Below are 26,602 nucleotides of genomic sequence, written 5' to 3' on the forward strand. Positions count from 1 at the left end.
TATATTAACTCCCACCTCCGTTACAGACGATGTGTTACATGTACTGTGGTACTAAGTGTTATATGAACTCCCACCTCCGTTACAGACGATGTGTTACATGTACTGTGGTACTAAGTGTTATATGAACTCCCACCTCCGTAACAGAAGATGTGTTACATGTACTGTGTTACTAAGTGTTATATGAACTCCCACCTCCGTAACAGAAGATGTGTTACATGTACTGTGCTACTAAGTGTTATATTAACTCCCACCTCCGTTACAGAAGATGTCTTACATGTATTGTGCTACTAAGTGTTATATTAACTCCCACCTCCGTTACAGACGATGTGTTACATGTACTGTGTTACTAAGTGTTATATGAACTCCCACCTCCGTTACAGACGATGTGTTACATGTGTTACATGTACTGTGTTACTAAGTGTTATATTAACTCCCACCTCCGTTACAGACGATGTCTTACATGTATTGTGTTACTAAGTGTTATATTAACTCCCACCTCCGTTACAGACGGTGTGTTACATGTATTGTGTTACTAAGTGTTATATTAACTCCCACCTCCGTTACAGACGATGTGTTACATGTACTGTGTTACTAAGTGTTATATTAACTCCCACCTCCGTTACAGACGATGTGTTACATGTACTGTGTTACTAAGTGTTATATGAACTCCCACCTCCGTTACAGACGATGTGTTACATGTACTGTGTTACTAAGTGTTATATGAACTCCCACCTCCTACCGTTACAGTACGATGTGTTACATGTACAGACGATGTGTTACATGTACTGTGTTACTAAGTGTTATATTAACTCCCACCTCCGTTACAGACGATGTGTTACATGTACTGTGTTACTAAGTGTTATATGAACTCCCACCTCCGTTACAGACGATGTGTTACATGTACTGTGTTACTAAGTGTTATATGAACTCCCACCTCCGTTACAGACGATGTGTTACATGTACTGTGTTACTAAGTGTTATATTAACTCCCACCTCCGTTACAGACGATGTGTTACATGTACTGTGCTACTAAGTGTTATATTAACTCCCACCTCCGTTACAGACGATGTGTTACATGTACTGTGTTACTAAGTGTTATATTAACTCCCACCTCCGTTACAGACGATGTGTTACATGTACTGTGTTACTAAGTGTTATATTAACTCCCACCTCCGTTACAGACGATGTGTTACATGTATTGTGCTACTAAGTGTTATATAAACTCCCACCTCCGTTACAGACGATGTGTTACATGTACTGTGTTACTAAGTGTTATATTAACTCTCACCTCCGTTACAGACGATGTGTTACATGTACTGTGTTACTAATTGTTATATTAACTCCCACCTCCATTACAGACGATGTGTTACATATACTGTGTTACTAAGTGTTATATTAACTCCCACCTCCGTTACAGACAAAGTGTTATATTAACTCCCACCTCCGTTACAGACTAAGTGTTATATAAACTTCCACCTCCGTTACAGACTAAGTGTTATATTAACTCCCACCTCCGTTACAGACAAAGTGTTATATTAACTCCCACCTCCGTTACAGACTAAGTGTTATATTAACTCCCACCTCCGTTACAGACTAAGTGTTATATAAACTCCCACCTCCGTTACAGACTAAGTGTTATATAAACTCCCACCTCCGTTACAGACTAAGTGTTATATAAACTCCCACCTCCGTTACAGACAAAGTGTTATATAAACTCCCACCTCCGTTACAGACTAAGTGTTATATTAACTCCCACCTCCGTTACAGACAAAGTGTTATATTAACTCCCACCTCCGTTACAGACTAAGTGTTATATAAACTTCCACCTCCGTTACAGACTAAGTGTTATATTAACTCCCACCTCCGTTACAGACAAAGTGTTATATTAACTCCCACCTCCGTTACAGACTAAGTGTCATATTAACTCCCACCTCCGTTACAGACTAAGTGTTATATAAACTCCCACCTCCGTTACAGACTAAGTGTTATATAAACTCCCACCTCCGTTACAGACTAAGTGTTATATAAACTCCCACCTCCGTTACAGACTAAGTGTTATATAAACTCCCACCTCCGTTACAGACGATGCCTCCCTTGCCGTCCCCGAAGCAACTGTAGTCGACGAGTTGCTCCACGATGGCCGTCTTGCCGCTACCGATGTGACCTTGCAGTACGACCCCTGGACTCCGCGACTTCGACTCACCGTTTAGCACCTGAATGAAAGGAATGTGTCAGTAACAGCTCAGTGTTTAGTCCAAATAAAAAAAATACATGTGGTTCTGGTTGCCCGACCAATTAACTTTTTTCACTATTTTTGCCAACAATTTGACAAAAGCAAATTTTAAAAACAAATAGTGAAAATTGTATTTTAATTTTGGCAAAATATTTTAATGTAATAATTAGTATTTTGTTCGAAAATAACTGGGTTTCTGCAATTTTTAAAGTTATAATAGATAATTTAGCGAAATGTTCTTCTGATTCAGAGCCAGCCCAGCCATTTCCATATGGTCGTTAGAAGCATCAGTTATTATCTTAAAAACCATTCTCACACACAAATGGTATGTTTTAAAACGAAGAAAATGTTGTGTTTAGAAATACCATTTCTATTTCTGAGTACAACCACTCCCGACCAATAAACACTGGTTTTCCATCTTGATGAGGAATTTCGAACGTAATCGGTGACATTCGCAACTGTGGAGGTCGTATTGGGGTGAATCTCACTGTGAACAAAAAGGCAAAACAGACTGAGTTGTATATATTTAAATCACACCATTTCTTCTGTATACAATTTCACATACAGCAATAGACCACCTGGTGAAATAACCTTTTAAAAGCATCTGTCATGGTGGTAATAATAAAATCATTCAGCTGGATGATGTATCATTTTAAGGAATGTGAAAATTAGAATTCTACAATATCTAAGAACTGGGCCGAATTTATGAAAATGATTGATCCCTTAGCCTTAAGTATATGTAACTTCCACCATAAAGATTCATGCTTACTGAATAAAGTTATAAGTTTTCTTTTATTTATCATTAGAGCACACTGATTTATTAATCTACTGGATGTCAAACATACAATAATTGTGACAAGTAGCCTTCAAAAGAAACCGGCTATTTTTTTCCATTAGCAGAAAGGGATTTTTTATATGCACGTTCAGACAGGACAGCACATACCATGGCCTTTAATATAATACCAGTCGTGTAACACTTCTTGACCGAAGGGGATCGATCTTAAACCGACCGCGAATCAAGTGAACGCTTTACCACTAGGCTACATCCCGCCCCAGCTCTACCGACGGAGCTACATCCCGCCCCAGCTCTACCGACTGTTTAACACATCCCGCCCCAGCTCTACCGACTGAGCTAGATCTTGACCGAAGGGGATCGATCTTAAAGCTAGATCCCGCCCCGACCGACGCGAATCAAGTGAACGCTTTACCACTAGGCTACATCCCGCCCCAGCTCTACCGACGGAGCTACATCCCGCCCCAGCTCTACCGACGGAGCTACATCCCGCCCCAGCTCTACCGACGGAGCTACATCCCGCCCCAGGTCTACCGACAGAGCTAGATCCCGCCCCAGCTCTACCGACGGAGCTACATCCCGCCCCAGCTCTACCGACGGAGCTACATCCCGCCCCAGCTCTACCGACGGAGCTAGATCCCACCCCAGCTCTACCGATGGAGCTAGATCCCACTCCTTGATTTATGTAATCATCGGCTATTGGATGTCAAACATCTGGTCATTTTGACATACAGTCTTAGATAGGAAACCCGCTACATTTTTCTGTTAGCAGCAAGGGATTTTGTATATGCACATCCCACAGACAGGATAACACATACCATGGCCATTGATATACCAATCGTGGTGCACTGGCTAAACGAGATCTACCCTAGACTAACCACGCATCAAGCGAACACTTTACCACTGGACTACAAAAAAGAAAAAAAAGTTTGTTTTGTTTAACGACACCACTAGAGCATATTGATTAATTAATCATCGGCTATTGGATGACAAACATTTGGTAATCATGACTAGTAGTCATCAGAGGAAACCTGCTACATTTTCCCTAATGCAGAAAGGGATCTTATATATGCACTTTCCCACAGAGAGAAAAGCACATACCACGGCCTTTGTCCAGTTGTGGTGCACTGGTTGGAACGAGAAAAAACCTAATCATCTAAATGGATCCATTGAGGTGGTTTGATCCTACAAGGCAAGCACCTCAATCGAGCACTCAACCGACTGAGCTAAATCCCCCCACCCCTCCCTTACCCACTGGACTACATCCACCACCACCACCCCCCCCCCCCCCCCCACCCCCCAACAGATTCTGTTAAAAGAGTGTCGAGTCCAGACTAAAGGTTTCATATGCACTGGGCCTACACATGTTTATGGTAAGAACATAATGATCATCTTTTCATAAATTCGTCCCAGTAATTGCATGGTTTGCAACAACATATTGTAATCAACTGTTAGTAGAATATAGAATACAGAAGAGGGCCTCATAAGTTGTCAAACTTGTGCCCAATTCTTTTGTTCTTTGTACAATAAGATATGTTTGCAACAACTGTTAGTAGGGTAAGGACAATTAAAATATCTACACATACATTAAGAGAGATAATTATTAAAATGACTTCATTGACTTACATATAGCCAAAACATGCAATAGGTGACCAATAGTGGGTTGATAGGGGTAGTGCACACACAATGCAACACCGCCCCCTCCCTCCCCCTCCCTCCACCACCCTCCTGGTATGGGCTTGGCAGTGACTATTTGCTTGCTGTACAACTACACAATAGTATTACATATAAATAATAATGCAGATAAATATAAATGCAGCTATTAATATGACATTCTAAATACATTTATGAAAACTACATTAGCTTAAATGATGATGATGATGACACAACTGTAACAATTCTCATGCATTTATCCCACTGAGGTTCAAGCATGTTATCTTGGGCACATATATCAGCCACTTTTACAGAATAAATGCTAATGGGTCTTGCCTTCTCATAAACTATTTTCTTTTATAGCAGCAAGAGGTATATTAAATGCATTTAATGCAAACATGATAGCACATACCACATCCTTTGATATAACACTGGCTGGAAAAGTAAATAAACCAATGGATACCTTGAAACAAAGTGACCTACTGACCTATTTTAATTCAATGATTGACCCACTGACCTATTTAACTCAGGGAGTGACCCATTGACCTACTTAACTCAGGGGGTTTATTACTGAATGAACAGATGAATAAACAAAAGAGCAAATAAATGACAAAGAAACTAACAAAATAGCCACAACTCCAATATAAATATTGCATAATACAAGTATGTCAAACTTTCTGCAATACAACCATTAAATAACTAAACAAAAAAAAACAACACCTAAAAAGCCCAAATTTTAAAGAAAACTAATATAAGTCATATGAAGAAGAAAACTGTAGTTTAACTTCAGACATTAGAACCAATAACCAAACTGGTAGAAACAACAATAATAAAAAATTTAAATCAAAATCCCACCACATACATAAAATGATACAGGTCCTTACAAAGATTAACCAGTTCCGGACTGGTGAAAAAAATAATTTCAAGCCCTTCTCTCCAACTTTGCAACAGAGACCTGTAATTAAACTACCTTAATAAGTAGGATCAATATTTTCGAAGCAATCTTAAAACTATGAAATCGTAAAACCACCGTAAGCTACATGTATGACGTCATTATAGCACACATCATAGTGAAGGTATAGCTTACAGTGGTTTTACGATTTCGTAACGCTAAGGTAGCTTAAAAACTATGGGCTATTGGATGTTAAAAAAAAAAAGTCTGTGGAAAATAAAATAAAAAATTGTATAAATAATGCCATGCAAGTAAAACTGAAAGATGCTCGACAGTGGAAGATGCACAAATACTCTACATAGACTACCTGGTTTAGGACGAACGGTAAAGCGAGGGCCACGCCCTCGACCACCTGCAAAGATTAACATTTTAATTAAGACAAAATCGACAAGAGCCGGTCGCGGTTTGAGAGACAAGGACTGGGGTGTGGAGATGGATAGTGAAAGAAGTTCAAAGAGAGGAGAAGCTGCCAGATCGGAATGAAATGAGATCGAATTCAAGGGAGAGAAAGGAAAGGAGGTAGTGCGAGAAAGAAAGAAAGAAAGAAAGAAAAAAAGAAAGAAAGAAGACAAAACAGACAGGTTAAAGTTTAAACTTTGTTTAACAACACCACTAGAGCACACCGATTTATTAATCATCAGCTATTGGATGTCAACCATTTGGTAATTTTGAGTGCGAGTGCGAATAATTTTTACATGCTCATATACCACTAGAGTTTCGAGCATGTCCGTCCCGGGGCCCCGTCTCTGGATAGCCAGGGAGCTTGTCCCGGGGCCCGTCTCTGGATAGCCAGGGAGCTTGTCCCGGGACCCGTCTCTGGATAGCCAGGGAGCTTGTCCCGGGGCCCGTCTCTGGATAGCCAGGGAGCTTGTCCCGGGGCCCGTCTCTGGATAGCCAGGGAGCTTGTCCCGGGACCCGTCTCTGGATAGCCAGGGAGCTTGTCCCGGGGCCCGTCTCTGGATAGCCAGGGAGCTTGTCCCGGGACCCGTCTCTGGAAAGCCAGGGAGCTTGTCCCGGGGCCCGTCTCTGGATAGCCAGGGAGCTTGTCCCGGGGCCCGTCTCTGGATAGCCAGCGAGCTTGTCCCGGGGCCCGTCTCTGGATAGCCAGGGAGCTTGTCCCGGGACCCGTCTCTGGATAGCCAGGGAGCTTGTCCCGGGGCCCGTCTCTGGATAGCCAGGGAGCTTGTCCCGGGGCCCGTCTCTGGATAGCCAGGGAGCTTGTCCCGGGACCCGTCTCTGGATAGCCAGGGAGCTTGTCCCGGGGCCCGTCTCTGGATAGCCAGGGAGCTTGTCCCGGGACCCGTCTCTGGAAAGCCAGGGAGCTTGTCCCGGGGCCCGTCTCTGGATAGCCAGGGAGCTTGTCCCGGGGCCCGTCTCTGGATAGCCAGCGAGCTTGTCCCGGGGCCCGTCTCTGGATAGCCAGGGAGCTTGTCCCGGGGCCCGTCTCTGGATAGCCAGGGAGCTTGTCCCGGGGCCCGTCTCTGGATAGCCAGGGAGCTTGTCCCGGGACCCGTCTCTGGATAGCCAGGGAGCTTGTCCCGGGGCCCGTCTCTGGATAGCCAGGGAGCTTGTCCCGGGACCCGTCTCTGGAAAGCCAGGGAGCTTGTCCCGGGGCCCGTCTCTGGATAGCCAGGGAGCTTGTCCCGGGGCCCGTCTCTGGATAGCCAGGGAGCTTGTCCCGGGGCCCGTCTCTGGATAGCCAGGGAGCTTGTCCCGGGGCCCGTCTCTGGATAGCCAGGGAGCTTGTCCCGGGGCCCGTCTCTGGATAGCCAGGGAGCTTGTCCCGGGGCCCGTCTCTGGATAACCAGCGAGCTTGTCCCGGGGCCCGTCTCTGGATAGCCAGCGAGCTTGTCCCGGGGCCCGTCTCTGGATAGCCAGGGAGCTTGTCCCGGGGCCCGTCTCTGGATAGCCAGCGAGCTTGTCCCGGGGCCCGTCTCTGGATAGCCAGGGAGCTTGTCCCGGGGCCCGTCTCTGGATAGCCAGGGAGCTTGTCCCGGGGCCCGTCTCTGGATAGCCAGGGAGCTTGTCCCGGGGCCCGTCTCTGGATAGCCAGCGAGCTTGTCCCGGGGCCCCGTCTCTGGATAGCCAGGGAACTTGTCCCGGGGCCCGTCTCTGGATAGCCAGGGAGCTTGTCCCGGGGCCCGTCTCTGGATAGCCAGGGAGCTTGTCCCGGGGCCCGTCTCTGGATAGCCAGGGAGCTTGTCCCGGGGCCCGTCTCTGGATAGCCAGGGAGCTTGTCCCGGGGCCCGTCTCTGGATAGCCAGGGAGCTTGTCCCGGGGCCCGTCTCTGGATAGCCAGGGAGCTTGTCCCGGGGCCCGTCTCTGGATAGCCAGGGAGCTTGTCCCGGGGCCCGTCTCTGGATAGCCAGGGAGCTTGTCCCGGGGCCCGTCTCTGGATAGCCAGGGAGCTTGTCCCGGGGCCCGTCTCTGGATAGCCAGCGAGCTTGTCCCGGGGCCCGTCTCTGGATAGCCAGGGAACTTGTCCCGGGGCCCGTCTCTGGATAGCCAGGGAGCTTGTCCCGGGGCCCGTCTCTGGATAGCCAGGGAGCTTGTCCCGGGGCCCGTCTCTGGATAGCCAGGGAGCTTGTCCCGGGGCCCGTCTCTGGATAGCCAGGGAGCTTGTCCCAGGGCCCGTCTCTGGATAACCAGCGAGCTTATCCCGGGGCCCGTCTCTGGATAGCCAGGGAGCTTGTCCCGGGGCCCGTCTCTGGATAGCCAGGGAACTTGTCCCGGGGCCCGTCTCTGGATAGCCAGGGAGCTTGTCCCGGGACCCGTCTCTGGATAGCCAGGGAGCTTGTCCCGGGATCCGTCTCTGGATAGCCAGCGAGCTTATCCCGGGGCCTGTCTCTGGATAGCCAGGGAACTTGTCCCGGGACAGATGTAATTTTGACAAATAGTCTCAGAGAGGAAACTGGGGAAGGATGTAGCCCAGTGGTAATTAAGACAAAACAGACGGGTTAAACTTCAAACTTTGTTTTTTGTTTAACGACACCACTAGAGAACATTGATTTATTAGATTAACATTTTAATTAAAATAAAGCAACGGGTTAAAGATTAAACTTTGTTTAACAACACCACTAGAGCACATTGATTTATTAATAGTCGGCTATTGGATGTCAAACATTTGGTAATTCTGACATAGAAACTGGGGAGGGATGCATCCCAGTGGTAATTAAGACAAAACTGAGGGGTTAAACTTCAAACTTTGTTTAACGACATCACTAGAGCAACTGGATGTCAAACATTTGGTAATTCTCACATTAGTCTTAGAGACAAAACCTGCTACATTTTTCTATAAGCGACAAGATATCTTTATATGCACTTTGCCACACAAAACAGCACATACCACAGACTTGATATACCAGTTATAGGACAATGAATGGGTTGGGGAAAACCCAATGGGTCTGCCTTGGTGTTCTACCCAAACACCTCATACCATCCTAGGGGTTCAATCCTAGCACTTCAGGCCATTCTAGGGGTTCAATCCTAGCACCTCAGGCCATCCTAGGGGTTCAATCCTAGCACCTCAGACCATCCTAGGGGTTAAATCCTAGCACATCAGGCCATCCTAGGGGTTCAATCCTAGCACCTCAGACCATCCTAGGGGTTCAATCCTAGCACCTCAGACCATCCTAGGGGTTCAATCCTAAAACCCAAGCACCTCAGGCCATCATAGGGGTTCAATCTTAGCATCTCAGACCATCCTAGGGGTTCAATCCTAGCACCTCAGGCCATCCTAGGAGTTCAATCTTAGCATCTCAGACCATCCTAGGGGTTCAATCCTAGCACCTCAGGCCATCCTAGAGGTTCAATCCTAGCACCTCAGGCCATCCTAGAGGTTCAATCCTAGCACCTCAGGCCATCCTAGGAGTTCAATCTTAGCATCTCAGACCATCCTAGGGGTTCAATCCTAGCACCTCAGGCCATCCTAGAGGTTCAATCCTAGCACCTCAGGCCATCCTAGAGGTTCAATCCTAGCACCTCAGGTCATCCTAGGGGTTCAATCCTAGCACCTCAGACCATCCTAGGGGTTCAATCGTAGCACCTCAGGCCATCCTAGAGGTTCAATCCTAGCACTTCAGGCCATCCTAGGGGTTCAATCCTAGCACCTCAGGCCATCCTAGGGGTTCAATCTTAGCACCTCAGACCATCCTAGGGGTTCAATCTTAGCATCTCAGGCCATCCTAGGGGTTCAATCCTAGCACCTCAGGCCATCCTAGGAGTTCAATCTTAGCACCTCGGGCCATCCTAGGGGTTCAATCTTAGCACCTCGGGCCATCCTAGGGGTTCAATCTTAGCACCTCAGACCATCCTAGGGGTTCAATCTTAGCACGTCAGACCATCCTAGGGGTTCAATGTTAGCACCTCAGGCCATCCTAGGAGTTCAATCTTAGCACCTCAGACCAACCTAGGGGTTCAATCTTAGCATCTCAGACCATCCTAGGGGTTCAATCCTAGCACCTCAGACCATCCTAGGGGTTCAATCCTAGCACCTCAGGCCATCCTAGGAGTTCAATTTTAGCACCTCAGGCCATCCTAGGGGTTCAATCTTAGCACCTCAGACCATCCTAGGGGTTCAATCCTAGCATCTCAGGCCATCCTAGGAGTTCAATCTTAGCACCTCAGGCCATCCTAGGGGTTCAATCCTAGCACCTCAGACCATCCTAGGGGTTCAATCCTAGCATCTCAGGCCATCCTAGGAGTTCAATCTTAGCACCTCAGACCATCCTAGGGGTTCAATCCTAGCATCTCAGGCCATCCTAGGAGTTCAATCCTAAAACCCAAGCACCTCAGGCCATCCACATTAATGCTGATATCAAAAGACCGCTTCTACTCTCAACATGATTTGTCAATGTTAAACTTACAACCCAACCTGTTAGTTGTTAGCATTAGTTATTGCATTAGATATATTATATGGTATATTACATTACAACCTGCTAGTTGTTAGTATTACTTATTGCATTAGATACATATGGTATATTAGATTACACTACACGCACCACACCACCATTTGTCATGTCTTTACTTGTAGCAGCTTAATATATCCGGTTTAGGAAATAGGTTTTCATTTTTTTTAAATAATATAAGATGCCTTCTTTCTTTTTGTCCTACTTTATATAAATAAAGATATAAATCTGACTTTTACCCCCCCCCCCCCACACACACACCAAATAAGAGACTTAAAGACTATGAACCATCAATTAGACATTGTGCCCTTCCATTAGAGATTGTGCCCCCTCAAATAGAGATTGTGCCCCCTCCATTTAAAGACTGTGCCTCCTCAAATAGAGATTGTGCCCTTCCAAAAGAGATTGTGCCCCCTCAAATAGAGATTGTGTCTCCTCCATTGGGAGATTTGTGCCCCTCTCCAACAGATTGTGCCCTCCCTCTAGAGACTGTGCCCTTTCCATTACAGATTTTGCCCCCTTCCCCACACCAAATATTGTTCCTGTGGGCTTGCTAAATCGCATAGACAGTGTTCTTGCACTGTACAAAAGTTAAAACTTCACGTTACCTTTTCCGTCTGCATGGGCAACACTTGATCTAGCCGAGCGCCGGAGCGACGACCGACGCTTTCCAAACAACGGAAGTTCCTCAATAGCACCGGGCATTGACGCTGAATAGAAGAAATAAAAATATAGTCTATAGTACAGTGTACTCACTCGTGATAGAATGTGGTCTATAGTGAAATGTACTCACTCGAGATAGAATGCGGTCTATAGTCCAGTGTACTCACTCGTGATAGAATGCGGTCTATAGTGCAGTGTACTCATTCATGATAGAATGCGGTCTATAGTCCAGTGTACTCACTCGTGATAGAATGCAGTCTATAGTCCAGTGTACTCACTCGTGATAGAGTGCGGTCTATACTCCAGTGTACTCACTCGTGATAGAGTGCGGTCTTAGTCCAGTGTACTCACTCGTGATAGAGTGCGGTCTAGTCCAGTGTACTCACTCGTGATAGAATGCAGTCTATAGTACAGTGTACTCACTCGTGATAGAATGTGGTCTATAGTCCAGTGTACTCACTCGTGATAGAGTGCGGTCTATAGTCCAGTGTACTCACTCGTGATAGAATGCAGTCTATAGTACAGTGTACTCACTCGTGATAGAATGCGGTCTATAGTCCAGTGTACTCACTCGTGATAGAATGCAGTCTATAGTACAGTGTACTCACTCGTGATAGAGTGCGGTCTATAGTCCAGTGTACTCACTCGTGATAGAATGCAGTCTAGTCCAGTGTACTCACTCATGATAGAGTGTGGTCTATTTTCCAGTGTACTCACTCGTGATAGATTGCGGTCTATAGTCCAGTGTACTCACTCGTGATAGAATGCAGTCTAGTCCAGTGTACTCACTCATGATAGAGTGCGGTCTATAGTACAGTGTACTCACTCGTGATAGAATGTGGTCTCTGAGCCGTCCCTAGTGGACTCACACTGTGACCGGTACTCGTGCTCATTAAAGACGTCATGCTGTCAGAACTGATTTCTCGACCCCCACTCGGAAACAGCGAGTTATGAGACACCTGTACACACTGCACACCTTTGTCACTGCCGGACGACACTGCAACAAGAAAACAAATTGACCTGAAATAATCTCTCATTAAAGGAACAATTTCCTTTGTAACAAATATCCATCTATTAAAATGTTTTATGTTCTCTTTCTTGTAGGTTAATTATTATTTCGCATGCTGACACGGGATGTATTAGATAATGGTCTGTCACTTTAGGTTTATTACATTTGTGTTTTTCTTAATTTTGTTCTTGATTTATTTGTAATCAGCTCTAAAATAATCAGCTATAAAAGAAACATATGATCCAAATAATAATAAGTCAGTTAAGTTTTAAGTTTGTGAAACAAATAGAAGTTGACTTAAAAAAAATTATTTTGTGACAGAAAATAAAAGTATCTACTTTCACATGATATTTTACAAAGTATATATCACTTGATAATTTACACTAGGTAATATCACTATTACATTATATAATATCACTTGATAATTTACAATAGGTAATATCACTTAATAATTTACACTAGGTAATATCACATGATAATTTAAACTAGGTAACATCACATAATAATTTACATTATATAATATCACTTGATAATTTACACTAGGTAATATCACATAATTTACACTAGGTAATATCACATGATAATTTACATTATATAATATCACATGATAATTTACACTATGCAATATCACATGATAATTTACACTATGCAATATCACAATCAATGAATAAATGAATGTTTAATGACACCCCAGCACAAAAATGCACATCGGCTATTGGGTGTCACAAATGTTAAGTTATGCAATATCACATGATAATTTACACTATGCAATATCACAATCAATGAATAAATGAATGTTTAATGACACCCCAGCACAAAAATGCACATCGGCTATTGGGTGTCACAAATGTTAAGTTATGCAATATCACAGGATAATTTACACTATGGAATATCACATGATAATTTACATTATATAATATCACATGATACTTTACACTATGTAATATCACACAATAATTTACACTAGATAATATCACATTATAATTTACACTAGGTAATATCACATGGTAATTTACACTGTGCAATATCACAATGAATTAATGAATGAATGTTTAACAACACCACAATGTAAAAATACACATTGCCTATTGGGTGTCACAAATGTTAAGTTATGCAATATCACATGATAATTTACACTATGGAATATTATATAATTTACACAATGCAATGTCACATGATAATTTACATTATGTAATATCACATGATAATTACCTGTGAGAGTAGACATGGGACTAGTATCAGACAAGCCTCTATCTGGCGTGGTTCCACTACTCCCGAGAGATGACACGCTTGTGAACGCTTCTTCCGTCTGATTGGCTGTGCACTGGTGCATCTGTATCGGGGTCACCCTCTCATTGCCATGGCCACGCTCTCCTAGCAACAGCCCGAGCCTGATCATGAGATCATTCTGAGCGACATCAGGTGGTGGCGGCGGTGGGCTCTCTCTACCATCTAAAAGAGAGAGAAATTGAGCAAAGTTGAAGTGGCTTTTATTTAACGACACCACTAGAGCACCACTAGAGGCTAGAGCACACTGATTTATTTAATCGGGGCAGGACTTAGCTTACATCACAGGATCGAATCACTTCTATGCATCCCATTCAGCTGATTGGATTTTTCTCATTCCAACCAGTGCACCACACCTGGTCAAAGACTGTGGTATGTGCTTTCTTGTAGCGGGTTTCCTAGGATGACTACGTGTCAGAATTACTAAATCTTTGACATTAAATAGCTGATAATTGAATAATCAGTGCTCTAGTGGTGTCATCAGATGGAGTTTTTTTTTTATCATGATGATGACATCGGAAGGAAGGAATATTTTATTAAACGATTCAGTGAGCTCCGTGGTCTAGTGGATAAGCTGCTGGACAATCAAGCTGACGACAGTGGTTCAAATCCCGCAAAGCTGGCTCACACATTCATTCATCTTTCTTATCTATCACCCTCTGCCTATCATTCTCATTATCTTAATATAAAAAAAACTTTCCAATTTCTCCCACGATTTCAATCTGTTTCGACCCTTTCCGTCAGTTTCCTCCAACGCTTTCTTCTGAGCTGTCTACACCATCACCTACCTGTCTCAATTTCCTCCATGGGTGCAGTCTCTGTGTATTTCTCTGCACCCACCTGGCATCCTCGTCCTCTGCAGCTAATAAAGCTGGTCTGACCCACGGCACTAACTAACGACCGCCGGTAGTAGGGGTGCATAGTAGGTGGTTACAAGTGCCTCTTAACAATGCCAGAAGTAATTACTGAACACTCCCCGAAGTGGTCAGACTAAGCCCAATGCTAAAAGCTGATGGGGAATGGCAGGTGTGTGGCACAGATAGCCACAAGAGACAAGCACCTGTCGCGGTTGGAGAGACAAGGACTGTGATTTGGAGGTGGACAGTGAAAGAAGTTGAAAGATAGGAGGAGTTGCCAGATCAGGAAGAAATGAGATGGGATTCAAAGGAGAGAAAGAAAGGGGACAGTGGGATACAGAAGGACTTTGACATACCAGACAAAAAAATACCCACTCAGAGAATGGATCCACCAAGATGATTCGATTCTTTGACCAGAGTACTTCAGAGAACACACTACTGACTGAGCTACCCGAATTTTTGGTTTTACTGTGGCATCAATGGCAAGTGCCGTGGTTGTCATCCGTACTTGTTTTTGGACACCAAAAAGTCAGAGGTTATCAACAGCAAGAAAGAAAATAGTTTTCACTGCACCCTTTCTGGGCTTTTACAGTGCCCTTTCCCATGCTGTATATACATGTATGTATTCATACTTGTGAAAAATAATTAAAATTTGCAAAAGAAGAGATGATTTGAATTATTTGTTTATCGCAGTTTTTTGCAACTAAACATGCTTGCAACCTTGGTGACCTCCAGCTTACATTTGTTATTAAATGGAAGGCAACACTTGCCATGCTCCCCTCAAAATTTGACCCCTCAGCTACTGAATTTGGACTTTTACCAAACGTTACCCCCTCCAAAAAGTGAATTCAGACTTTTACCCAATGTTACCCCCTCCAAAATGTGAATCCAGACTTTTTTACCTGATGTTACCCGTTCCAAAATATGAATCCAGACTTTTACCCCCTCCAAAAAGTGAATCCAGACTTTTACCCGATGTTACTCCCTCCAAAATGTGAATTCAGACGTTACTGCCTCCAAAAAGTGAATCCAGACTTTTACCAGATGTTACCCCTCCAAAATGTGAATCCAGACTTTTACCTAATCTTAACCACCCTCCCTCCAAAAACTGATTCTGGACTTTCACCTGAATTGTCGACAGATGCATAAGACTGGGCTCCAGCCATAGAGCTGCTGCAGTAGTCGACGCTGAAAGACTGGACATGGTCGGCGCTGAATGACTTAACAGGCCGATGTAGTGGAGGCGACACCGAAGACAACGTTGGCGTGAAGTATTTCGGTTTTGCCGGAACCTTGGGCGGGTTCATGTTGTAAGGGCCTGCAAAACATAAAATTAAACTTGTATAATTAAATATTTCGGTTTTGCCGGAACCTTGGGCGGGTTCATGTTGTAAGGGCCTGCAAAACATAAAATTAAACTTGTATAATTAAATATTTCGGTTTTGCCGGAACCTTGGGCGGGTTCATGTTGTAAGGGCCTGCAAAACATAAAATTAAACTTGTATAATTAAATATTTCAGTTTGGCCGGAACCTTGGGCGGGTTCATGTTGTAAGGGCCTGCAAAACATAAAATTAAACTTGTATAATTAAATATTTCGGTTTGGCCGGAACTTTGGGCGTGTTCATGTTGTAAGGGCCTGCAAAACATAAAATTAAATTTGTGTAATTAAATATTTCGGTTTGGCTAGAACCTTAAAAGAACAAAAAATCATCCATACACTGTGTGAATCGGTGAAGTCATACACAACACACACAGGTTTGAGGATGATTTTTGTTTTGCTCAAACCCTAATAATAAAAAACATTTACTATTAATAACACTAAATTTTTAATTTTTATTTCGAAATATTAGTTTTATGTTTATTAAATGACCAAATGCTCGACAAGATGAAATACCATTATAAAGTGATAGGGTGACGTTCATCGAGAAATGAACAAACTCACGTTGCTGGACCAATGGGATGGATTAAAACTTTGTTTTAAAGTTTGTTTTGTTTAACAACACCACTAGAGCACATTGATTTATTAATCATCGGCTATTGGATATCAAACATTTGGTAATTTGCTTCATTTTTCCATTAATAACAAAAGATATTTTATATGCACTATCCCACAGACAGAATAGCACATACCACAGCCTTTGATATAAATACCAGTCGTGGTGCACTGGATGGAATGAGAAATAGTCCAACGGGCCCACCGACGGGGATCGATCCTAGACTGATCTCACATCATGCAAGCACTCTAACACTGAACATCCTCCTGCCCATAGACCAATTGGATAGCTTTATATTGTAATGAATACGACAGATTTTTTTCATCAAGTTAAAATGAAATGGAAACCATGTGTAACACATGGTAATTCACCACAGTTGTGGACTACCCTTACTAATTAGTGACAAGGCTCTTTTTATGTGTGCAGACCTGTAACCCCATGACCTGGTTTTGACCTTGATGTGGTCTGTCTCCACATGTTAAGAGGCTGTAATGGCCACATGTCCAGCACAGTAATCGGTTAGCAGTATGAGCACACTGATCAACTGCTATTAATTATTTAGTAATGGCCATCACAGGAATATTGGTAATCATGTCGGCCAGTTGTCTCCCTTGACCCAGACTCTTGTCTGAAGAGAGGAGAGGAATTCCTGTATAATGCATGACACCCTGACACAGTGGTTATATTGTTTATTGGTTAATCAATACCTGTTGATGGCCTTATTTCCTGACTTAATAAATGCAACTTTTCTATAATGCGACATAAAAATGTAGCTGGTACAAGATTCCCCTTCTGGGGGAGGGGGTGGGGGGGGGGGTAGAGAGCAAGGGGGAAACAGAAGAAAAACAACCCACAATTAATAAACAAATAGAAGGTACAACACCCACCCTAACAACAATAGGTTTTTTTTAATAAATGTAATTCATGTTTTAAATTTAAATATAAGGATTGTTTCTTGTTTCTCTTATGTTCATCTGGGTATGAATTAAAATTCATCCCCCATGAATGTACAAGAAATAACAGACAATCCTTATATTTAAATTTAAAACATAATCACAAATCATATCTTTAAAAGTGCACACTTTATTTTCATTCCCTGACATTCCCTGACTACACATAATTTTTATGTTCATCAAGAAATGAACAAAGTCCCATTGCTACGGCTGGACTGATGGGCTGACTGGGCTGACTGGGCTGACTGGGCTGACATTATATTGTAATGAATGTAACAGAAATTTGATAATTCAATTTAAAGGAACATTTGTACACCATCAAAAAAGAAAGGAAAGAGTTGCTGTACTTAATGACACACTCAACACTTTTTTATTTAGTTATATGCCATCAGACGGACACATCGTTAAGGACCATAGAGCTAATGAGAAAAGAAACCTGTTGCTGCCACAATTAGCAGCAAGGGATTTTTTATATGCTGCATCAGACACAGGATGGTACCTAAAACAGCCTTTGTTACGTCAGTTGTGGAGCACTGGCTTAAACGAGAACTAGCCCAATGGTCCCACCGACGGGGATTGATCCTAGTCCGACCGTGCATCAGGTGAGTGTTTTACCACTGGTCTACGTCCCACCGACGGGGATTGATCCTAGACCGACTGTGCATCAGGTGAGTGATTTACCACTGGTCTACGTCCCACCGATGGGGATTGATCCTAGACCGACTGTGCTACATCCCACCGACGGGGATTGATCCTAGACCGACTGTGCTACATCCCACCGACGGGGATTGATCCTAGACCGACTGTGCTACATCCCACCACCGGGGATTGATCCTAGACCGACTGTACATCAGGTGAGTGTTTTACCACTGGTCTACGTCCCATCGACGGGGATTGATCCTAGACCGACTGTGCTACATCCCATCAACGGGGATTGATCCTAGTCCGACTGTGCATCAGTAGAGGATTTTACCACTGGTCTACGTCCCACCAACGGGGATTGATCCTAGACTGACTGTGCTACATCCCATCGACGGGGATTGATCCTAGTCCGACTGTGCATCAGGTGAGTGTTTTACCACTGGTCTACGTCCCACCGACAGGGATTGATCCTAGACCGACTGTGCTACATCCAACCGACGGGGATTGATCCTAGTCCGACTGTGCATCAGGTGAGTGTTTTACCACTGGTCTACGTCCCACCGACGGGGATTGATCCTAGTCCGACTGTGCATCAGGTGAGTGTTTTACCACTGGTCTACGTCCCACCAACGGGGATTGATCCTAGTCCGACTATGCATCAGTAGAGCATTTTACCACTGGTCTACGTCCCACCGACGGGGATTGATCCTAGACCGACTGTGCTACATCCCATCGACGGGGATTGATCCTAGTCCGACTGTGCATCAGGTGAGTGTTTTACCACTGGTCTACGTCCCACCGACGGGGATTGATCCTAGACCGACTGTGCTACATCCCACCGACGGGGATTGATCTTAGTCCAACTGTGCATCAGGTGAGTGTTTTACCACTGGTCTACGTCCCACCGACGGGGATTGATCCTAGTCCGACTGTGCATCAGGTGAGTGTTTTACCACTGGTCTACGTCCCACCGACGGGGATTGATCCTAGTCCGACTGTGCATCAGGTGAGTGTTTTACCACTGGTCTACGTCCCACCAACGGGGATTGATCCTAGACCGACTGTGCTACATCCCACCGACGGGGATTGATCCTAGTCCGACTGTGCATCAGGTGAGTGTTTTACCACTGGTCTACGTCCCACCGATGGGGATTGATCCTAGACCGACTGTGCATCAGGTGAGTGTTTTAACACTGGTCTACGTCCCACCGATGGGGATTGACCCTAGTCCGACTGTGCATCAGGTGAGTGTTTTAACACTGGTCTACGTCCCACCGATGGGGATTGATCCTAGTCCAACTGTGCTACATCCCACCGACGGGGATTGATCCTAGTCCGACTGTGCATCAGGTGAGTGTTTTACCACTGGTCTACATCCCACCGACGGGGATTGATCCTAGTCCGACTGTGCATCAGGTGAGTGTTTTACCACTGGTCTACGTCCCACCGACAGGGATTGATCCTAGTCCGACTGTGCATCAGGTGAGTGTTTTACCACTGGTCTACGTCCCACCGACGGGGATTGATCCTAGACCGACTGTGCTACATCCCACTGACGGGGATTGATCCTAGTCCGACTGTGCATCAGGTGAGTGTTTTACCACTGGTCTACGTCCCACCGACGGGGATTGATCCTAGACCGACTGTGCTACATCCCACCGACGGGGATTGATCCTAGTCCGACTGTGCATCAGGTGAGTGTTTTACCACTGGTCTACGTCCCACCGATGGGGATTGATCATAGTCCGACTGTGCATCAGGTGAGTGTTTTACCACTGGTCTACGTCCCACCGACGGGAATTGCTCCTAGTCCGACTGTGCATCAGTAGAGGATTTTACCACTGGACTATGTCCCACTGACGGGGATTGATCCTAGACAGACTGTGCTACATCCCACCGACGGGGATTGATCCTAGACCAACTGTGCTACATCCCACTGACGGGAATTGATCCTAGACCGACTGTGCTACATCCCACCGACGGGGATCAATCCTAGTCCGACTGTGCATCAGGTGAGTGTTTTACCACTGGGCTACGTCCCACTGACGGGGATTGATCCTAGACCGACTGTGCATCAGGTGAGCGTTTTACCACTGGTCTACATGCCACTGGCGGGGATTGATCCTAGACCGACTGGTCTACATCCCACCGACGGGGATTGATCCTAGTCCGACTGTGCATCAGGTGAGTGTTTTACCACTGGACTATGTCCCACTGACGGGGATTGATCCTAGACCGACTGTGCTATATCCCATCGATGGGGATTGATCCTAGACCGACTGTGCTACATCCAATCGACGGGGATTGCTCCTAGACCGACTGTGCTAAATCCCACCGACGGGGATCAATCCTAGTCCGACTGTGCATCAGGTGAGTGTTTTACCACTGGTCTACGTCCCACTGACGGGGATTGATCCAAGACCGACTGTGCTACATCCAACCGACAGGGATTGATCCTAGTCCGACTGTGTATCAGGTGAGTGTTTTACCACTGGTCTACGTCCCACCGACGGGGATTGATCCTAGACTGACTGTGCTACATCCCATCGACGGGGATTGATCCTAGTCCGACTGTACATCAGGTGAGCGTTTTACCACTGGTCTACATCCCACTGACGGGTATTGATCCTAGACCGACTGGTCTACATCCCACCGACGGGGATTGATCCTAGTCCGACTGTGCATCAGGTGAGTGTTTTACCACTGGTCTACGTCCCACTGACGGGGATTGATCCTAGACTGACTGTGCTACATCCCATTGACGGGGATTGATCCTAGACCGACTGTGCTACATCCCATCGACGGGGATTGATCCTAGACCGACTGTGCTACATCCCACCGACGGGGATTGATCCTAGACCGACTGTACATCAGGTGAGTGTTTTACCACTGGTCTACGTCCCACCGACGGGGATTGATCCTAGACCGACTGTGCTACATCCCCTCAACGGGAATTGATCCTAGTCCGACTGTGCATCAGGTGAGCATTTTACCACTGGTCTACGTCCCACCAACAGGGATTGATCCTAGACCGACTGTGCTACATCCCATCGACGGGGATTGATCCTAGTCCGACTGTGCATCAGGTGAGTGTTTTACCACTGGTCTATGTCCCACCGATGGGGATTGATCCTAGACCGACTGTGCTACATCCCACCGACGGGGATTGATCCTAGTCCGAATGTGCATCAGGTGAGTGTTTTACCACTGGTCTACGTCCCACCGACGGGGATTGATCCAAGACCGACTGTGCTACATCCCACCGACGGGGATTGATCCTAGTCCGACTGTGCATCAGGTGAGTGTTTTACCACTGGGCTACGTCCCACTGACGGGGATTGATCCTAGACTGACTGTGCATCAGGTGAGTGTTTTACCACTGGTCTACGTCCCACTGACGGGGATTGATCCTAGACCGACTGTGCTATGTCCCACTATCGGGGATTGATCCTAGACCGACTGTGCTACATCCCATCGATGAGGATTGATCCTAGACCGACTGTGCATCAGGTGAGCATTTTACCACTGGTCTACATCCCATCGATGGGGATTGATCCAAGACCGACTGTGCTACATCCCACTTGAGTATTCTCTCGTGTAACATCATCATAAGACTTGAGTATTCTCTCGTATAACATCATCATAAGACTTGAGTATTCTCTCGTATAACATCATCATAAGACTTGAGTATTCTCTCGTATAACAGGACATCATCATAAGAATTGAGTATTCTCTTGTATAAGATCATCATAAGACGAGTATTCTCTCGTATAACATCATCATAAGACTTGAGTATTCGCTCATATAACATCATCATAAGACCACACATTCACTGTAGTATTCTCTTTGTACAGCTCTAATCGTCACTTGAGTGTTCTCTTTGTACAGCTCTAATCGTCACTGTAGTATTCTCTTTGTACAGCTCTAATCGTCACTTGAGTGTTCTCTTTGTACATCTCTAATCGTCACTGTAGTATTCTCTTTGTACAGCTCTAATCGTCACTTGAGTGTTCTCTTTGTACAGCTCTAATCGTCACTTGGGTGTTTTCTTTGTACAGCTCTAATCGTCACTCGAGTGTTCTCTTTGTACAGCTCTAATCGTCACTTGGGTCTTTTCTTTCAACAGCTCTAATCGTCACTGTAGTATTCTCTTTGTACAGCTCTAATCGTCACTTGAGTGTTCTCTTTGTACAGCTCTAATCGTCACTTGGGTGTTTTCTTTGTACAGCTCTAATCGTCACTCGAGTGTTCTCTTTGTACAGCTCTAACCGTCACTTGGGTCTTTTCTTTGTACAGCTCTAATCGTCACTTGGGTGTTTTCTTTGTACAGCTCTAATCGTCACTCGAGTGTTCTCTTTCAACAGCTCTAATCGTCACTGTAGTATTCTCTTTGTACAGCTCTAATCGTCACTTGAGTGTTCTCTTTGTACAGCTCTAATCGTCACTTGGGTGTTTTCTTTGTACAGCTCTAATCGTCACTCGAGTGTTCTCTTTGTACAGCTCTAACCGTCACTTGGGTCTTTTCTTTGTACAGCTCTAATCGTCACTTGGGTGTTTTCTTTGTACAGCTCTAATCGTCACTCGAGTGTTCTCTTTGTACAGCTCTAACCGTCACTTGAGTGTTTTCTTTGTACAGCTCTAATCGTCACTCGAGTGTTCTCTTTGTACAGCTCTAATCGTCACTGTAGTATTCTCTTTGTACAGCTCTAACCGTCACTTGAGTGTTTTCTTTGTACAGCTCTAATCGTCACTCGAGTGTTCTCTTTGTACAGCTCTAATCGTCACTTGGGTGTTTTCTTTGTACAGCTCTAATCGTCACTCGAGTGTTCTGTTTGTACAGCTCTAATCGTCACTTGAGTATTCTCTTTGTACAGCTCTAATCGTCACTCGAGTGTTCTCTTTCAACAGCTCTAATCGTCACTGTAGTATTCTCTTTGTACAGCTCTAATCGTCACTGTAGTATTCTCTTTGTACAGCTCTAATCGTCACTGTAGTATTCTCTTTGTACAGCTCTAATCGTCACTCGAGTGTTCTCTTTCAACAGCTCTAATCGTCACTGTAGTATTCTCTTTGTACAGCTCTAATCGTCACTGTAGTATTCTCTTTGTACAGCTCTAATCGTCACTGTAGTATTCTCTTTGTACAGCTCTAATCGTCACTCGAGTGTTCTCTTTCAACAGCTCTAATCGTCACTGTAGTATTCTCTTTGTACAGCTCTAATCGTCACTGTAGTATTCTCTTTGTACAGCTCTATTGCAGGGCTCACACTGTCGGTAGCCAAATTAGCCATTGGCAAATTTTTACAAAAAATGGCTAATAAAATTTGCAAGTGGCTAAAATTTTGGCTAAGCCATTTTCTGTCTTCTGATGTGAACAAACGGTTACATAATGTATCCGACACCTCAAACATAATTCTACTACCAAATATTCAATTAGCGTAATAGCGATCTCGCAACTGGTAACGAGAAACGGTGTCATGCAGAATACAGCGTAGGCCTTATAATGTTTGCTCATTTTAATAATCACGGTTATTAATTTTAACGGCATGCATTCAACATGTATGACAGCAATGTCTGGAAGATCTGTAACTTGTTATTTTTACTTTGTAAAATCTTTGTACCAAAGTAATAAAAACAGACCGACAATGCGTGTCAATTTGAATACACATGCCAGTTCAGGGCCGAAAGACATGTAGGCCATCTCAAGGGCTGAGTTCAGCCAGACCGAGCGAAAACAAAACGTTCGCTAGACTGGTTTGTGCGCTTCACCAAATGGACACGACGAACCCCAATCAAATAGTTTGCTAACGTTAGGAACGTTTGATAGGAAAAACGTTCGTTGGCTGAACTGAGGATAGCTTTCGGTGCGAATTAATGTCACGCTTCAGAGTCAGCTGACACCCACGTGTCAAGAGACATCGTTGCAGATATTAAACAATATGATTACGCAAAAGTAAATCTTGATGTAAATTTGTAGAAAAACAATAGTTATTCGCATCCATGAATACCTAACAGCAGTTTTTGTTTATTCCTTTGTCTTTGTTCATTTCATACCCATGGTCGAGAGCAAGCATGCAGATCGCGATCGCCGGAAATGAACATGCAGTATTTAAATTATACAAATTGCAGTTAAATGTACACTGAATAAAATTAGTTTACAATAATCATATTTGTTAGATAATTTTAGATATAAATTTGTAAGACTGTGAGTTGACATTTAATAAGTTAGCTGGATTTTAAAAAGACAAATGGAGTATACTGTGAAGTCGGCATTCTTAGCCGAGGTATTTTGTAAGCAGAAATCACAACAAGCATTTAACACGATGCTGAAATCAACAGCAACAACATGGCACAAATTAAGAAATTGTTTGGGGTCGGGGGGGAATTGATGGGTCACAATTCAAACTAACTTAAAGATTGCTATTTAAAGAAATAATGAGCTCTATATAAAAATAAAAAAATCTAAAAATTTTATTGGGGAAAAAAGGAAGAAAGAAAAAACAAACACCATCCATAAACATCCACCCACCCCCATATTTCTGTATGTTCGTTAATTTAATGTCATAGGCCTTAGAAGTGGGGGTGGGTGTATGGGGTACTGGTATTTATTCCAGTTTGTACACAATTAGTTAAAAAAGATACATTTTCATATTCATATATAAATACTCTATACAGTAATGCATAAAACAAATTTGGCTAAAGCATTTTCAATATGGCTAATAAAAATTCCATTTGGCTAATATTTTGGCTACAGGTATTTTTGATCCAGGGTAAGCCCTGTAATCGTCACTGTAGTATTCTCTTTGTATAGCTCTAATCGTCACTTTAGTATTCTCTTTGTACAGCTCTAATCGTCACTTTAGTATTCTCTTTGTACAGCTCTAATCGTCACTCGAGTATTCTCTTTGTACAGCTCTAATTGTCACTCAAGTATTCTTTGTACAGCTCTAATCGTCACTCGAGTGTTCTCTTTGTACAGCTCTAATCGTCACTTGAGTGTTCTCTTTGTACAGCTCTAATCGTCACTTGAGTGTTCTCTTTGTACAGCTCTAATCGTCACTCGAGTATTGAGTGTTCTCTTTGTACAGCTCTAATCGTCACTTGAGTGTTCTCTTTGTACAGCTCTAATCGTCACTTGAGTGTTCTCTTTGTACAGCTCTAATCGTCACTCGAGTATTGAGTGTTCTCTTTGTACAGCTCTAATCGTCACTCGAGTGTTCTCTTTGTACAGCTCTAATCGTCACTTGAGTGTTCTCTTTGTACAGCTCTAATCGTGACTCGAGTGTTCTCTTTGTACAGCTCTAATCGTCACTTGAGTATTCTCTGTACAGCTCTAATCGTCACTTGAGTATTCTCTTTGTACAGCTCTAATCGTCACTCGTATTCTCTTGAGCTGAGTATTGAGTGTTCTAATCGTCTGAGTGTTCTTCTTTGTACAGCTCTTGTACAGTTCTCTTTGTACAGCTCTAATCACTTGAGTATTCTCTGTACAGCTCTAATAGACACTTGAGTATTCTCTTTGTACAGCTCTAATTGTCACTCGAGTATTGAGTATTCTCTTTGTACAGCTCTAATCATCACTTGAGTATTCTCTTTGTACAGCTCTAATAGACACTTGAGTATTCTCTTTGTACAGCTCTAATTGTCACTTGAGTATTCTCTTTGTACAGCTCTAATCGTCACTTGTGTATTCTCTTTGTACAGATCTAATCATCACTGTAGTATTCTCTTTGTACAGCTCTAATCGTCACTCGAGTATTCTCTTTGTACAGCTCTAATCGTCACTTGAGTATTCTCTTTGTACAGCTCTAATCGTCACCTGAGTATTGAGTGTTCTGTTTGTACAGCTCTAATCGTCACTGTAGTATTCTCTTTGTACAGCTCTAATCGTCACTGTAGTATTCTCTTTGTACAGCTTTAATCGTCACTCGAGTATTCTTTGTACAGCTGTAATAGTCACTTGAGAAATGATCCAATTTTAATACTTGTTGTATATTTCATGCCGAGAACTCACACAATACCGTAACACCACTTCGCATCCACTCAAAACCTTTTCCCTTTATAGCCAAAATAAAGCTTGAATGGAGATAACAAAAAATAAAATAAAAAATAAAACATATTGTATTACATTTGTATTGCACCTTAAATCTGACAGGAGTAATACAGGACCAAAGAAAACCTGTCAAAAACGAGAAGAAGAAAAAAAAAGAAGAAAAAGAAAAGAAAGAAAAAAAGAAAGAAAGAAAGAAAGAAAGAAAGAAAGAAAGAAAGAAAGGTTTATTGCATGACTTGGTGGAAATTCCACGAAGCTGTGGTCAATTTGAGGCGATATAAATTGACTAATCAATGGTTGGGTTTCTATGGCTGTTGAGTGTCTCATAGATTGAAAGCACCAGGTTATCAGTTTGCCAGATTACCTTCCTCTGAGCAATATCAGCAGTCTATAGTGGCTGTCATAAATCGTAATTTAACTGTCAAAATAAATCCATTCTTTTAAGTGCAAACATACAATGATCATGAATTTTCTGTCGTTTGTAGAATTGTTTTTTCTCTTTGAATTCCAGTCCTCAGAGAAGGAGGGGGGGGGGGGGGCTGGACAGACACACAGAGGGGAGAGACAAAGTGAGAGAAAAAAAAAGTGTGAGAGAGTGAGGAGAG

General features: G+C 43.8%; 1 protein-coding gene across 3 annotated transcripts in view; it reads right to left on the reverse strand.

The window, feature by feature from the left end:
* Positions 1-26,602, reverse strand: part of LOC121385611 (protein TANC1-like) — a 175,190-nt gene that overhangs the window by 49,455 nt on the left and 99,133 nt on the right. For 2 of the 3 annotated variants that reach the window (XM_041516356.1, XM_041516355.1), the window contains exons 4-10: positions 15,481-15,672; positions 13,423-13,662; positions 12,028-12,198; positions 11,147-11,248; positions 5,939-5,983; positions 2,599-2,720; positions 2,072-2,213 (exon numbers count right to left, since the gene is read on the reverse strand). In XM_041516356.1, the coding sequence (XP_041372290.1) occupies positions 2,072-2,213; positions 2,599-2,720; positions 5,939-5,983; positions 11,147-11,248; positions 12,028-12,198; positions 13,423-13,662; positions 15,481-15,672 (1,014 nt within the window). The remainder of the gene's footprint in view (positions 1-2,071; positions 2,214-2,598; positions 2,721-5,938; positions 5,984-11,146; positions 11,249-12,027; positions 12,199-13,422; positions 13,663-15,480; positions 15,673-26,602) is intronic. The other variant, XM_041516357.1, reaches the window with a different exon arrangement.

The sequence above is a fragment of the Gigantopelta aegis genome, chromosome 11, assembly GCF_016097555.1.
Source record: "Gigantopelta aegis isolate Gae_Host chromosome 11, Gae_host_genome, whole genome shotgun sequence".
Lineage (NCBI taxonomy): Eukaryota > Metazoa > Mollusca > Gastropoda > Neomphalida > Peltospiridae > Gigantopelta > Gigantopelta aegis.